The following is a 15,533-nucleotide window of genomic DNA, read 5'->3' on the forward strand; positions in this document are numbered from 1 at the left end:
AACATACCTGACATTGGCGAGCACTCCCGAGCTTTCGTCCAGCCTCGCCAGAGAGCTGGCCCGATGAACCGGCTTGTTGGGCTTGTTGTCAAAGCGGATTGAGCGAAGACTAAGAGCAGGGGGAAAAGTCGTTATGTATGTATACAATTACTCTCTGTTATACTTTTTTTGATTTTTTTTGGGATGTTAATGTGCTATAGACATCTGGGATCATTTCTTCTACACTGTAAATGTTGTTCGATTTGACATTTGACAACCGTTGAGTGTAAGTTTAACCATCTTGTGATGCATGTCACATGGTACTCCCGGATAATATTGACACATTATTTGTTGATTATGGAATGATGTGATAATATAATCAATTAATCTGATTATGGCTCGACATGATATACACTCTGTGAAAAGCTCACAAATAATAAAAACACTCTCGTGGACGCATACAATTGCTCTCAGAGAGAGAAAAAAATGGTTTAAGCTAAAATCTACGATGTAGAGAAAACATCGTTGGCCCAATCCACCCTTACAGACTCGCCAAATACACATAGACTGTTTACCTTTCGTCAACTCGGACCAAACGCATTCTTTACCATCCTTACGATCCAGAAGTCAAGTGGTTGCGACTAATTTCACGTCTATACATATGTAGCGGGATGCACGTCACGAGACCGACACCCACGAGTCATACAGCCCACGATTAATACAGCCCATGACTTCGACACCAAACAAACAAGACCCACGAGACCAACACATTAAGCCCCGCCTTGTAATTTTGAACTCAGTTTTTCTTAACCTATTTTTTTACCTAATGTCGAACTAATGGACCTTATTTGTTTAGTGTCGAACTCGTGGGCTGTGTGACCCGTGGGTGTCCCGTCTCGTGGGCTGACCCCGAGTTTACAATGTTTTGCTCGTCGCTCAGAATGTTGTAAAGTAGAATTGAAACAATATAGCAGGAACTTACATCATCAAAAAGTACAGTAATGGCTGGTGAATGAAAGAAATTTACCTAGCTAAAGCTGATAGAGATACTCCGAACAGCATAGATTGCAGTAAATTACAGTACAGACAACGAAGAATAAAATGTGGAACAACAATAATGAAAGCAATTGTATACGCATGGTAAGAATTTTGTTTAACTGAAGAAAACACATTTGGCGATGTGGATGTTTTCGTTTTTGCTTGAATTACTGGTATTAAAGGTGAAAATATTTGGCACGTAGGCCTATATATATGCTGTCATCCTCCAATATGTAAATCACTCTAATATCGTTGGCAACCCCGAAGAGCAAAATAAATAAATAAATAGATAAACATAATCAACATAGAAAGTGTATACGACGATAATAAAAGATCTGCACAGAAATGCAAGAGAATCGCAAACACTATTAATAGGGATCGCGGCTCTCCTGAATTGAAACTAAATGTGATTCCCATTTTGCTTGATACGTCGAGTTGCTGAACAAAAAAGATACACAAAATCAGTTGACCTTTAGAAAATCATCCTAAACGGGAAAGTGAGAACCACCAATTTTCCTGTTCTTTTATCAAGATTTGTACAAAGACAGTTTGTCTGGTCCAGATCTAAAGGGCTGGTACAATGTATAGGTTGTCTCTAATATGCAAAAGTCGATTCCTGCCGAGTAAAGAGAGAAGCGACAGAATCAGACGACACAGAAACATTCATCATGGCAACTTTAACGATAGTGAGATGTACATGTACGTAATATATACCTGTAGAGCAAGAATGTCATAAGAGGATCCTCTAAACAGCTGGTACTTTCGACCATGAAGCTATATGATTGGCAGAGCGTATGATATAGTTATGATGATGACATTGCATCTAGCTGTCATTACAGGGACAAGACCCCTTCTTAGCATCCAGGAGCAGAATATACTATTGTCTCCCAATTAACAAATTCACCATCTTGCTTATCTTTCTTTAAAAAGGAAACGAATTAAAATAAAATGAAAACCCAACGAACTTTAAGAATAGCATTGTGCTCTTGACACCTTTCGTTCACTAGACAACATTAGTTGTTGCAGGTTAAAATGTAAGTTGAATTATTTTCGCACAAACATCCACAAATAGCTACGTCGAACACCAATTTAATAAACTATACACACTCAAAAGATGTTAAGGTGTTGTGGCTTTTTTTCTCATTTCGTGCTGTTACTTTCACTTTTAGTAAATTTCCTTCATTTGCTGCTGCTCTCAAAGCTAATCATTGGGAGGTCAAGATTTCTAACAAATCGGCAGCGGTAATTACTGGTCAGTATACAATGAGTTAGTAAGTGCAATCATTAGGTAATAACTATATCATAACTTTATCATTACTATATTCCGATGAAATCTCATTTTCTCTGCCCATTTCCACCTTAAAAGAAGGTAACTTTACTCGAGTTTCCCTGAGCCACTACAAACCTAACCGGGAACTCACCCATCAGCGTCGTACCCAAATGAGCGACGCGATGAGAATTTGAATTTTTATCTAATAATTAGCTTCAGGATGTAATTGAGGAAATTACCTGAAAGAAATGGATAATCTTGGCACAATTCAGCTTGAAACATTTTCCACATGAATACAGTGCACTCCCTTTATAACGAATACGGTTACAACAAACTTCCGGATACAACGAATATAAAAATCCAGGTCGCAAAATTATCGGCTCTATGTTTTTTTATTGCTTATTTGTTCTTTTACAACGAAAATTTCGATATAACGAAAGATAACTGCAGGTCTCGAAGACTTCGATATAAGGGGAGTCCACTGTATATGCAACGTAACCAACAAAACATCGGGGCTAGTCTTGTCTAAAGACTGAACAGTGCTGCAGTTACAAGGTACACATCATGCAGAATTGCAAGTAAGCTGCGAGTTTGGCATAGCTTCATGGGTCATGCAGCAGCAGGGTGCTCACAATACAGCGGACCGTGCAAGAAAGGGACTTTGGTTTTTTTTATCATCATTGCTATTTTACGTAGCAATTCATTTGCATAACTAGTCTGAAGAAACGAAAAAAAAATAATCAAAACAACCCTTATCTATTGAAGCGTATGCATACGCCAGAAAGGAGTATGATATTTGGAAAAATTATACGACGCTTTCTTGCACGGTTTCGATTTGTGTGTATACACATGTGTGTCTTTGTGTGTGGGTGGGTGTTATGCACATCGACCGCAGGAAGAAGCACACATTTTTAGTCAAGCAAATCACGATATTTTTATAACTTGTTACCTTCCACGTACAGAATCGTTATCCTCGGGCTGCCTAACTTCGCCTTTCACTGCGCTGCACACAAAAATTACCGTTTTCAAAAATCAAACAAAATGACGGGAAACAAAAATCCGGGAGTTGAAATCAAGAGCATGGGGGAAGTGAGGGGCTTGTGGATACTGAGTGAACACCAAAGAGATTTTTCTCCTACCCACCAGTCACTGGGCAAAATCTCTTTGGTGAACACACGGAGGATAAGGTCTGTAACACCAGTGCTTGGGTCGGTCCACTCTATAAAGGGGTGTTTTATGACAGTATATGGAGGGAGCGGAGGCACAAAACATCAAACCATGGCAGTGCAAGCAAATAATACATTCGATATCTTTAATACAGACTCTTTGTTCGAAACTGTCAGTGTGATAGGATATTGGCAACCGGAATTATGTATAGCAATATGAGATTAACATGCTAGACTGCATCAATAATTATGGTAACTAACTTTGAGAGTATGATGATAACACGATATACATTCTTAGTATGATATTTCCTGATATATCCTGATAAATATCACAACAGTAAAATTCTAGCCTCGACTCATATTTCACCACTCGTAAGGTGGACACACGATTTACGTTCGCCATCTTGTTATGTTGAATTAAGCTAAAAACAAATTCAACATCAGTACAGCAAACTTCATGAAAGATAAATGTTCTATTCATTTTTCGCCTTTATTCTATCAATCTTTTGGATGACACTACAATTTATGAACTGTAGTAAAGATTTGAAATATTGAACGCTAATCTGAACGCCAGTTCGTGAAGATAAGCGGTAGTTTTTTAAATCTAAATAAGCAAACGTCACATGTTAAGATTAATTACATGATGGCGCATTAAATTCATTATTAGTTTTGTTTGAAACTTACCAACAATGATATCACAATTAATGAGACTATTACTCGGTGAGGCTGACGAACGTACATTATTCTCGTCGAAGAATTTACAAATGTGTAATGTATATACAGTGGAGAACGCTGGGTTAGAACTGCATAAGCATCGGCATTAATTCAAAAGCCATGATATAGCCGTTTTTTAATGGTCATCTTAAGGTTTCACATCTCAGTATTTCATCAAAACATCTCAACTTGGTATCTCTCCATTACCCTACATAGATGACGGTACGTAAAAAGCCCCATCAGATGAGGACAGTACGACAGGCCAAGCAGGAACACGATAATTTAAGCAAAGCAGTTCTCGAGAAAGCAAAATCAACAACCAACTTCCGTACGTATTCCCTATGTGATTAATGAGAGACATAATTAAGACAAAAACATTTCCACACTATGTATAGGTGAGGTAACCACTATCATATCAGAGTTTTTCTGTCAAGTAGTTCTGCTGATATTTGTTTATTTGTTGTTTGGTTATTTGTTTGACTTTGGTGAGCGAAACATATTCAGGAAAAATTAGAAAACTGAGAATACAACATCAGCTAACAACCTTCTGGATTGGGTGTGAAAGATAATTATCTATTTCGTAAACCGTCATATGATAGTCACGTGACTGACATTGACAACTAAAAGCATTGCTTTCGAAAGACTTGTGTGCACACATCACGGGTGTTCTATTGACAGTCACGTGATCATCGTCACCTGGTGTCACGATTGGTGCAGTTCTAACCTTCTTGCCAACAAATGCATATTCAGCGTGTTTTCCTGGTGAACTGTGTTGTGTATAGCATTCACAGTAAAAGCAGATTCAAGTGCGATTTCACGATGCTTCCTACAGGTTGTAGGACTGACGAGGGGTGAAAATCAAGACTGAAAAACGAAGGGTACAAAGCACCGTTTTGCCGGAGACACCGGGTTAAAAAACAAAATCCAAACTATCATGGGCATGATGGGGCTGAATTTAAGTCAGTGGCAAGGAACGGGAGACGGCATTCACCATTCACCATGTTGCATTTGATTTTCCCATCAGTGTGACCCTACCATCTATCTACCATAAGTCACTTTTACGAGGAAGGTTCTTGACGGTGTAGGTGAAAACACAATTTGGTTGGTGTGAAAATAAATGGAACATTATAGCAACAAGCAAAAAACAAAACGACACAGCAATAACATGATGAAAAAAAATACCTTGTTGGTCCTTCTCCCGTACTGTCATCTCTGGACAGCTCAAGCAAGTAGTTTCCGAATTCCTGGTTGTGGAAAGAAAAACAAAACAACGTAAAGGAACCAGTTATGTTTTGGAGCTACAACTCCATGCATGCTGTACCTTATCCTAACATTATTTCTACCTTCCGAGGCAGAGTCAGTGGAGACTTCACGAAATCTTTGAATGAAACCAATTTGAGCGAATCATTTATGAACCGGCCTAACATAGCGCCTCAATCAATAACGCACATTTATTCTTAGCTTCCTTGTATGCTATCACTGTAACGAACGTTCTTCCCCTCTTCTATTTCAAACCACTCACTCACATACAGCTTGGGTATGATACATTTTTATTTTGTCTGAAGGGTTGTAAGCAACACCAAGCCTTGCTAGAAGCCATTATCTCTTCTGTATATTTAATCTATTACTCTATTTTTGTTACATTCACCTACATACTGTTACAATATACCGATAACGAACTTGTATTATATCTTTTTTAGAATCACATGAACACCTGTCCATTTGTTTTATTTTTAATGATTATGACGATGATGAAAAGGCAAACAATATATCAAATCACATCAAATTAAACAGATCAAAGTCCGAAGAAACAGCGATCAAAGGTACCGTGGGGTGGGGTTTCGTCACCTACCTCTCCGTTCTCTGGTGGGTCTCCATTCCCGAAAGTACTGGTGACAACCATCAGCAGGGACTCGTGCTCGATGTTGGCGACGTCATAAGCATCCATACACAACACCTGTGAGTTAATGAGAGTAGAGGAGTGAGTTGTTCTTTCAAGAAAAATGATAATAATATTTATGATAACAGTTAGTCCGCACTGTTCAAAGAGGGTAGCTTGCCCACGGATGTACACGTCGAGCATTATTCAAACCCAGGATTTACACAACTGTTTTATGTTATCCACTGCATATTTGCGTTGATTACAAAGATGGCATGCTTTAAAAAGAATGCTTCATTGCATGATTTTGGAAGTCTGTGGTGTCGGGGTCAATCAATAAGTTATGTGGTAAACGTGAATTCCCGTATTCGAGATCATGATTCTCAGATCATATTTAGTGAGAATTGATACAAAAAAGAGACAGTGAGATGAGTTTAACGAATAATGTAAGTGATTATGTATGGTCGTGCCATAATCATTATGACTCACCTTGGCATCGAAGGCGTGCTTAAATATTTCGCACAGAGTCTTGGCGTACTTCTCCGACTTTCCGGTCTCTGTGGCATAGAGGATGGTCGCCTTGATGCGCTTAGCCAGGGCTTTGCCCATCATCTTCGTAGAGAACTTCACTGCCCTGGAAGATACAATATTAAAGCGGATATTTGTGTATAAGAAGTGTTATGGTTTTGTCTCTTGTTCTTTTTCAAAAGGAGAATAAGATCGCAAATTATAGGGACTTCCAGAATTGTCAAAGCATTGTTTCTTTAGTGCACCCCAAAAGAACAAAACAGCACCGTAACAAGTTCCCCCTTACCCCCAGCCCAAGCCCTCAAAAGGAAAATCGGCACAAAACACCGACAAAAACACACACACACAAAATCCCAAGATCATTATTGGTGGCTTTAAAAATCTGTCAAATTGACAAACGTGTAACGTGTGTAAACTCTCTAATGCTGGAATGATAATGAGAAGAATTTATATTTGCATACGAGTTGAAAATAAAGTGACATAATAATCTATGACAGAAAAACAGTGTTTTTTCTTGGTGTGTGTGTGTGTGTGTTGTTCAATAAAAGCGAAATTAGTAAATTTGACTAAGGAGAAAATGAGAACGAGAACAAAATGAGTGCGCCCTCACTTGGCAACCTCCTTGAAGGTGAGAAGTTTCCGTCTGCGTTTCTTGTTCTCCGCTCCTGGTGTGTTGGTCTTCCACACGTGTGTATTCCACGGATCATCCTATTGGATGCAAATCAAAATGATAATGTTGATATGCATCAACAAAACGCCCCTCACATTAAGCGACCATGTAAAATTATGCGGTCACAGTGAGGCCCAGGCAGAATGAAGGTACCACTCTCTACACCCTCCATTTATGATTCAGCATTAGAGAACATACAGCATACAATCTACCTATTTGTAGTATCTATCTATCTATCTATCTATCTATCTATCTATCTATCTATCTATCTATCTATCCATCCATCTATCACTCTGATTGTCTTCCTATCTTCACCGATAATCGTCGCCATATAAACACTCTTGTATGCACAATGTACTCTAAATGCAAAGGATTTAGTTTGAATACAGCCGAGACAATATCACTCTTCAATTTAACAAATTCTTCCGTCGAGCTATGTTTATTCCAGCTGATTGACAAATAAGCAATTATACTTTATCGAAGTGAATAAGCGCCAACCCGGAAATGTATGCCCAAGATTTCTTTTCTTTTTTTGTATCATGGCTACTAATAAAACATTTAAGAATCGGTGCTTATTTACCTCGATGTAGGGCAATTTGTTGTTCAGTCGCAGCATTATTCCTAGACCTCCTTTTCCCTCCTATTCGAAATCTTCCAGACCGTGAGTCTCTTCCATTCTCCCTCCCACACGTATCGATATGTCGGACTGGTATTCACTCACCTGGTATTCGTAGGAAGGCTTCAGCTGGTAGTTCAGCATCTCCTGGTGGAACACGGGCGTGATGCTCCCCGATATCGGCGGCACGATCCACACCCAGTCGGCCGGACAGCCGCCGCGAAGCCGCTGCTCGTTCTCCATGTGCTTCATGAAGGACTCAGACGCCGAGTGGTGGTCCGTGATGGTCACGTTCATTTTCTAATCCCAGAATAATAGGTATAAATCATTACCTTTACCAGTTAACCATCGTATTTTCATAAAGATGGAATATCGTAATATATAATTACGTTTTTATACATAATTCAAATGAATACGTGAATAAATATACAAATTGATAAATGAATATATATTTGTTCTCTATTTAGTTATTCATATCTTTATCATGTACAAAAGTAGAATTTATATGAGTGCACATGTAAATAAAGGTAAAACATTTAGCTATTAAAAGTTAGTTTACTAGAATGTTGTATTGAATTCACTCTTGAAGTGTAATATTTACTACAATTCGGTTTTACTTTTCTCTTCCTTTCCTGGGTATTTCTCTCTACACTGTACGTACACCAAGAGTTTGAATGCAAAAACACATAAAGGTCATTCTAATTTCTGTTCAAGTAAGGACATCATTAAATATCGAAAAATAAAATGTTTCAATGACATCGCATTAATTACAGATAAAGAAAGATATTGCTGAAGATATTGTTAAAATCATCACATATATTTCCAGTATTTTCAATGGGTTTTTTTTCAGCAGATTAAATCTCAAATATGACATCTTAAAAAAAATGGATACAATATTATGTTTTTGTATTTAAACTGCATTACTGACAATACACCTACTAAAAACATTATGTGAAGGATACACACCTGATAGCTGTGCAGCACGGCCACGTTAGCCTCCACCAAAGCCTGATCCTTCCAAAGGGTGGAATTCGTGCTGATGTCCAGTCCCATTTTACATCCAATGGACTGTGCAAACACATGGACACGATATATTATGAGAACTATATTGTTCTTCGCTTATCACCCTGCAATCATGTTGAAAAAAGAGTAACTAGATTAGAATAATTCAATGATACGATATTTGCATTAGTCTGAAATGATCGGTCTCCCTTAAAGAAAAAAAAAAGCCAATATCAAAAGAAAATTTATGCTCCGTTCTGTCTGTCAGTCCCTTCTCTCTCTCTTTCTGGACATATACATCCATACACAGTGGCAGACGCAGGGGGGGGGGGGGGGGGGGGAGGGAGGGGGCGCAACCGGCGCACGCCCCTCTATATTTCGTTAAAAACAAAAGAAAAAAAAATGAAATTAAACCCGGAAGTGGCACCAGAAATATTAGTTGCGCCCCACCCCCTTTACAGAATTCCTGGATCCGCCCCTGCATACATACATTGTACGTACGCCCACACCTATTGTCAGTTAATATATTTTCATTGTACATAATTCTGCTCGTGTGTACGTTGGATGCTGATAAAATTCTTATACGAATCAATAGTAATACCGGTACTCGTAAGACGCGGTTATTAAAACCACCATTACACAAATATTCCTCTGTAAGGGAACCTTTTGGAAGACACGGATCATTCAGCCACGGTAATGATGTTTGTATTATCCTTAAGAAGAGCTGTTTCAACACAGCGTCCCATAAAACCCGACCAGGTTCTCAAGTTAGTTTAGCCTACCACGGCCATTAAGGAACAAGCTTACGAATGATTATTATCCTAAATGCCCTTTGGAAATGTTTTTTCCCGGTTTGCACAGTCTCTTCATACGCATATCACGTAGATCGACTGTACTAAACAGTGTTAAGGAACTCTACGATGTTGACTTGTTGCCTTCATGTAAGTAGACATCGCGGTAAAGCTGCAAGTTGGTCAAGCACTATTAATTAAAGCGACTCCCATTTACGCTCTCCCCGGAACACACAGCAGATGTTGACTCTGACCACTAGTTTGGAAACCGTAAGACGTTGAATTTATACAGACAATGATTCAAGTACGTTCGGTCAAACATTCGCACGGGTACTTTAACCTACTCAAGGCTTAAAAAAGAACTAACAGAGGTGAATGCGTTTGGAAGAACCATCGGAAACTCTGTTGTTTAGGATGTTTTTAAAGATACCAGTAGATTATCTGACTGTTTGCGATAGGCCTACAGCTCTTGACCAGTAAATTTAACGCTGCGTTTGTGCAAATTACACAATATGTCATGGATTGCCTTGACGAGAATTAGGCAATAAAGTGAGGGTAAAAATCACTGTAATTGTGAAATGTAACGACAATATCGAGTCCTGGTATAACAGCCTGATAACAGGTATTCCTTGTATTTGAAAGAAGTGATATTGATATTTCTGAGTTGATTCGCCAAGTTTCTATAATTCACCGTGATGAAGCAATTCTGTGGCCCGTTGCATAAAACTTACCGTTGAATTTCAATGGTAACTACCGTCAAAATTAGGCGTCACAGCCAATCAGCATCAAGGATTATAAAATTTACCGCTAATTTGAAGACTTACCGCTAGAAAGGAGCGGTAAGTCCAGCGGTAAGGGTTTTATGCAACAGGGCCCTGATCTCTATAGATGGGCATATTAACTGAGGGTATCTATAAAGATGTGTGTTCATACTTTGCAAAGCAAACAGTGCGCGACAATAATAATAATAATAATAGTAATAGTAATAATAATAATAATAATAATAATAATAATAATAATAATAATAACAATGAAAATAATAATAATAATAATAATAATAATAATAATAATAATAATAATGATAATAATAATAATAATAACAACAACAATAATAATACAGGGTACTTATAATGCGCCAATTCCACATAAATAACGTGCTCAAGGCGCAGTAGAAAAAGTGAGTAATGAAGTACAAAAATCCTTACACAAACATGCACTAGAAAATGAATGACACAATAATGATGATGAAAAAAAAAATCATAATATACAATCGAGTTTGGATCGAGGAAATGAAAATAACGGGACAAGACCATGACTACGGAATGCAAAACGTGATATATCTTCCTCAGAGGAAACGGCAATGTAAGCTTTGTTTATAACTACATGTATAATCAATTATTGAAGGTAGTTGAATTCGTAGAAAAAAAAATAAGAGCAAAAAGCACCATTTACTACTTTGTGTGACATAAGAGGGCGCCCTTCTGTTGCACAGGCAAATTCATAGGTGGACGCGCAGACGACCAAAAAAAAAAAAGAAAAAAAAAGACGAAAATACAAGGTAATGACTGTGTTCTCTAGTGTATCCACATGTGTGTGTGAGAGCAATGTTTGGATGTATATCATTTTCATGATTAGGCGTAAATCCTGAAACAATCAAATATATGCTCACACAAAATAAAAACTTGGAAAATCACATGTTCGACCGCCTGACTATTCTCTTTCTGAGAAACAACATTCTAAACTCTGGATATTGTGTGTATGTGTTATGCAGTGTCGAATTCCCGTGACTAAACATAACACCAAGGTAAAATGCATCCACCGATTGTCGATATCGCATCGGCTCTTTTTTTTCCCTCTTTCGCCTCACTAAAATTTGCTGGAGTTAGCTCATTACAAAGATAACACGAAAACGTTGTGAAATGGACCCGCAAAGTTTGATGTTCTACCGTGCGATGCGAAATAGCACCGTTACTATGTACGCTACACCTTGGTCGTGTGAGATCAATAATTGAGGGGAATAAGTTGCACACATTTTCAAGGCTTTAGATCATCAGATTGTAGGGGTGTTTTCTCTAATCATAATCTATGGTTCCTATTTGCACAGCGTCGTGTGGTCTGTACGTATGTGTGTGTGTGTGCGTGTGGGGGGGGGGGGTGGCCACGCAGGAATGAGACCTCAATGTAATTCTGAGTTACTAAATGTGGGAGTATATTGCAACATCAATTTGATGTCGGAAGTGTGACGATTACCTGCTGAAATCTGTTTGTAATGTGAACAAATAACGCCCAAAACAGCTAGCAACCAATCTATCTTTGCTTTCTGGGAATACTGACTGCTACACTGTAAAAACATCGGTGTTAGATTTAACACCACGGGTGTTAAATCTAACACCGATCAAACTTCAATAAAGGACCACACCCACAGGTGTTAAAAATGCACTGTGATGGTGTTGAAAAGTGTTCACTTGACACTTCGTGGTGTTAATTTGACACTGTACCTGGTGTTATTTTGACACTGTACTGGTGTTAATTCAAAAATGACACCACATGGTGTTGATTTGATATTTGTTGGTGTTAATATCAATGGTTTAACACCCGTCCAGCTTCAATAAGAGACCACACCAGCTGGTGTTACTTTGGTGTAAATTTATTTTCATGTTTTTTCAAAAATCTAGTATTTTAATGTAAAATTCTTGGTCGTCTTGTTTAAATTAAAAATCAACAAGAAGTGCAGTTACTAAGAAACTCTTAAAAAAACAGTTTAAAATTTGGAAATGACACCCGGAGGTGTTAATTTAACACCATAAATGAGCACCGAAAATTTAACACCAGCTCGGTGTTCACTATTTAACACCGGACTTTTTGCAGTGTAGCAGTTTGTGACAAGTTTTAGTATTATAATGCGTCAAGTTCTCCCCACTTCATCCTTAGAACACTCATGGAATCAAAAAGAGCTTCTGGAACTTTACTTTTTCTTTTCTTTTTTTGAAATTTCATCCAAACAACAAACTGTGACTAGAGAAAGAATTAATTAATGAGATAAATGAACAAATTGAAATAGATGCACTTTCAAAATGATCCCTTATCCGTGCTTATATCGACTGTATACGTCTTGATAGGACATAGGCCTACTCTGCGTAAATATTCTGTAAGATATATTACACCCCTCATTAGTGAGATCCTGTCTCGTGGTTGGTGTACATATCGTCATGTGACCAAAACATAACAATGCTATAATGACGGTGATGTTGAGAACACAATGTCAATGAAGAAATATTATGTGCAATACCGTGACGTCATTCATGGGATATAAGTGCTTAATGAATAATATCGGTATAGCTTGCGTAAAGTGCTATATAGTCATCAGCCTAATAGACAATCGTGCAAATCACCGACACTGGTCGCCAGCGCAGAAATGTGTAAAGTTTTCATTTCAACAATTACTTTTAGGAATCATTGGTAGGATATTAGACGAATACATTATCCTGCATTATACAACATATGTATAGATCCTTGCCATCTGATTGGATGAATGCGGATCACATGACATTCAGGAGAATCAGCTATCCCACGCTCACTCTCAATGGCAGTGCAATAGACGTCTACTGAACGGTAAATCAAGTGAGCCAGTCGTGCAATAGTTCTATTCAATTCCGCTTCGTGTCGTTGAATAGAACGGTTAAACTTGCACGCTCATGTAACATTCGGAACCATCGCACTCATGATTTAAAAAAAAGAATATTGATTCGTCGGTGAAAGAAATCTGAGCACTATATTTAAGAAGCAGCAGAAAATAGTGCTATTCCTGCAACCTCGGTGTTAATAATTTCAACTGGAGTCTCTGTTTGCATTAGGCATATTTGTCAGCTATGATTGGCTCGATTAGGATCTGTGAACATGATTTTGAAAGAAAGCCATGGAGTCTTTATTATGCCTTCCACTGCTGAGAACTAGGTTTTCGATATGACGAGGAGAAACGTGCTGCCCAGATGGGATAGGACGACAACCTTGCAGATGTTTTAATTGGGCCACATCTAGTGGGAGGTCAAAAATGTCAAATATGTTGACGATATCATATCCAAGAATTTTGACTTGTCATAATCAGCTAAAACTATTAAAGGAAGAGAGAACGTGTTCGTTTATACATTGCCGTTATACATTGATATTTCACTCTACGATTATCTTTTTTAAAACTGTAATGAACTATACGTAAATGTTTTTTTAAAGCCGGGTTTAAATCAATAGATGGAAATAAATAATCTATTTAATTGAAACTATTGAACTGAAATAACATGTAATAGGTCGTCACTGGAGTTTTGTTGTACTGGCCCGAAGGACTTTCGACTCCCACTAAGAGTACATGACCGAGGGTTATGGCATATTTTCGCTTTGTGAGCGACCTAACGAACAATCATATCGTCTATCTGTGGGTCTGTTCTGTCACGTGACGTGAAGCATGACTTACCTACATTGCACGGTGATGCTAGACATTGTCCCGACCATTGTCGTTGGCAAACCCCCATGACGAAAACTGATAAACGGTTTTCGACATCGGCTTCATGTAAAGGATTTGACATAGACCTGCCTTCTGCCCCTCTTGAAATATGATAGACATTAAAGATTATCATTTATGTGATTAATAGGCCTAATTCGTTTTTATTCGAAAGAACGCAATCGAGGAAAATTTAATTAGTCACCTCTCACCGTTGCAAGTTCTATTGCAGCTTGGGCTCTTTTGTTCCCTTCTGTGCACATAGGTCTTTAAAAATATACAGCATGCATTTTGACAATTCTGATCATTATTTTGTATTATCAGTTAAATCATACATCAATCAACTTTTTACAAGCTTTACAAGGATCAGTTCCATTTATATATCTGTATTCCACTTTAACTTAAATGACTGACTTTAAATCAACTATTATTTTGCGTCTTTACAGAACCGTGTGCAAGGTCAACTGTTACCACAAACCCTGAAGTCTATAACCCCATAATTCAATGAATTGAGTCCATTATGTGAATTTTGAAAAGGCGATACCAGCAATGTCGTTTTTATCATATTATGGATTGATGCATCATGCGGCAAAGATTAGATATTATCCTCGGCTGAGGGTGTTGTTAAACTGCGCGATCTTCCGTATTTAGCCTTTGGCTATCATTTCATAGGCATGAAACTTTATTTCCACTGTGAGGAATATTCCAATGAGGATACATAAAGTGACGTCTCATCGAGCTTCTAACGATTTCAACTCTAGTCATAATTCTTAGAAGTTCTCGATAGACCAACATGGAGTATGTATGCTACGATGGCAAATCCTATCGTTACAGTATTATGCTATGATACAGAGCGCTCATTGCGTGACAGCTAAAATCCAAAAGCTTTCAGAAGGTTGGAGGAGTCGCCGGTGCGTTGGAGGAGTCGCCGGTGCCACATGACTCATGGACTGACGACTTTATTTCTTCTTCTCTCTTTCGTCATTTTTTATACCTCTTATCATTAGACAGGTGATTCAGGTTAGTAAAGATCATCCCAAACAGTAGCGGGGAAAAAAATGTCACACCTACACTTGACTGCACCTTTCGCAGACATGATCAACTATAAGATAAAGATTTCATTAAAGATCGTTAAGGAGAGGGGTGTACATGAGGGACAAAAAAAAAATAAAAAGAAAGAAACAAAATGAGATCTGACTAAGCCGGAACTGTGGCTAGACCAGCAATGCCCTGTTCTTGAAGGTGGCAGAATATTCCAAATAGAAGTAGAATTGGTCAGGCCTACTAATTAAGATCTGCACGTTTATCTTGTAATCCGCTCCTGGATTCCCAACCAAACAAATTTGATGACACCCGTTTTACACCAGTCGCGAGATAATGATGTGTAC

At 38.2% G+C, this 15,533-nt stretch overlaps 1 protein-coding gene across 1 annotated transcript in view; it reads right to left on the reverse strand.

Moving 5' to 3' along the window:
• The window catches only part of LOC139741943 (nitric oxide synthase, salivary gland-like), a 146,550-nt gene that overhangs the window by 21,234 nt on the left and 109,783 nt on the right, over positions 1 to 15,533 (reverse strand). The window contains exons 10-16 of the mRNA XM_071652516.1: positions 8,827 to 8,928; positions 7,966 to 8,160; positions 7,185 to 7,282; positions 6,536 to 6,680; positions 6,020 to 6,124; positions 5,350 to 5,411; positions 8 to 109 (exon numbers count right to left, since the gene is read on the reverse strand). Coding sequence (XP_071508617.1) covers positions 8 to 109; positions 5,350 to 5,411; positions 6,020 to 6,124; positions 6,536 to 6,680; positions 7,185 to 7,282; positions 7,966 to 8,160; positions 8,827 to 8,928 — 809 coding nt within the window. The remainder of the gene's footprint in view (positions 1 to 7; positions 110 to 5,349; positions 5,412 to 6,019; positions 6,125 to 6,535; positions 6,681 to 7,184; positions 7,283 to 7,965; positions 8,161 to 8,826; positions 8,929 to 15,533) is intronic.

Source organism: Diadema antillarum, unplaced genomic scaffold (genome assembly GCF_040938485.1).
Source record: "Diadema antillarum isolate AM-2024a unplaced genomic scaffold, OU_Dant_1.0 scf00000032, whole genome shotgun sequence".
NCBI lineage: Eukaryota > Metazoa > Echinodermata > Echinoidea > Diadematoida > Diadematidae > Diadema > Diadema antillarum.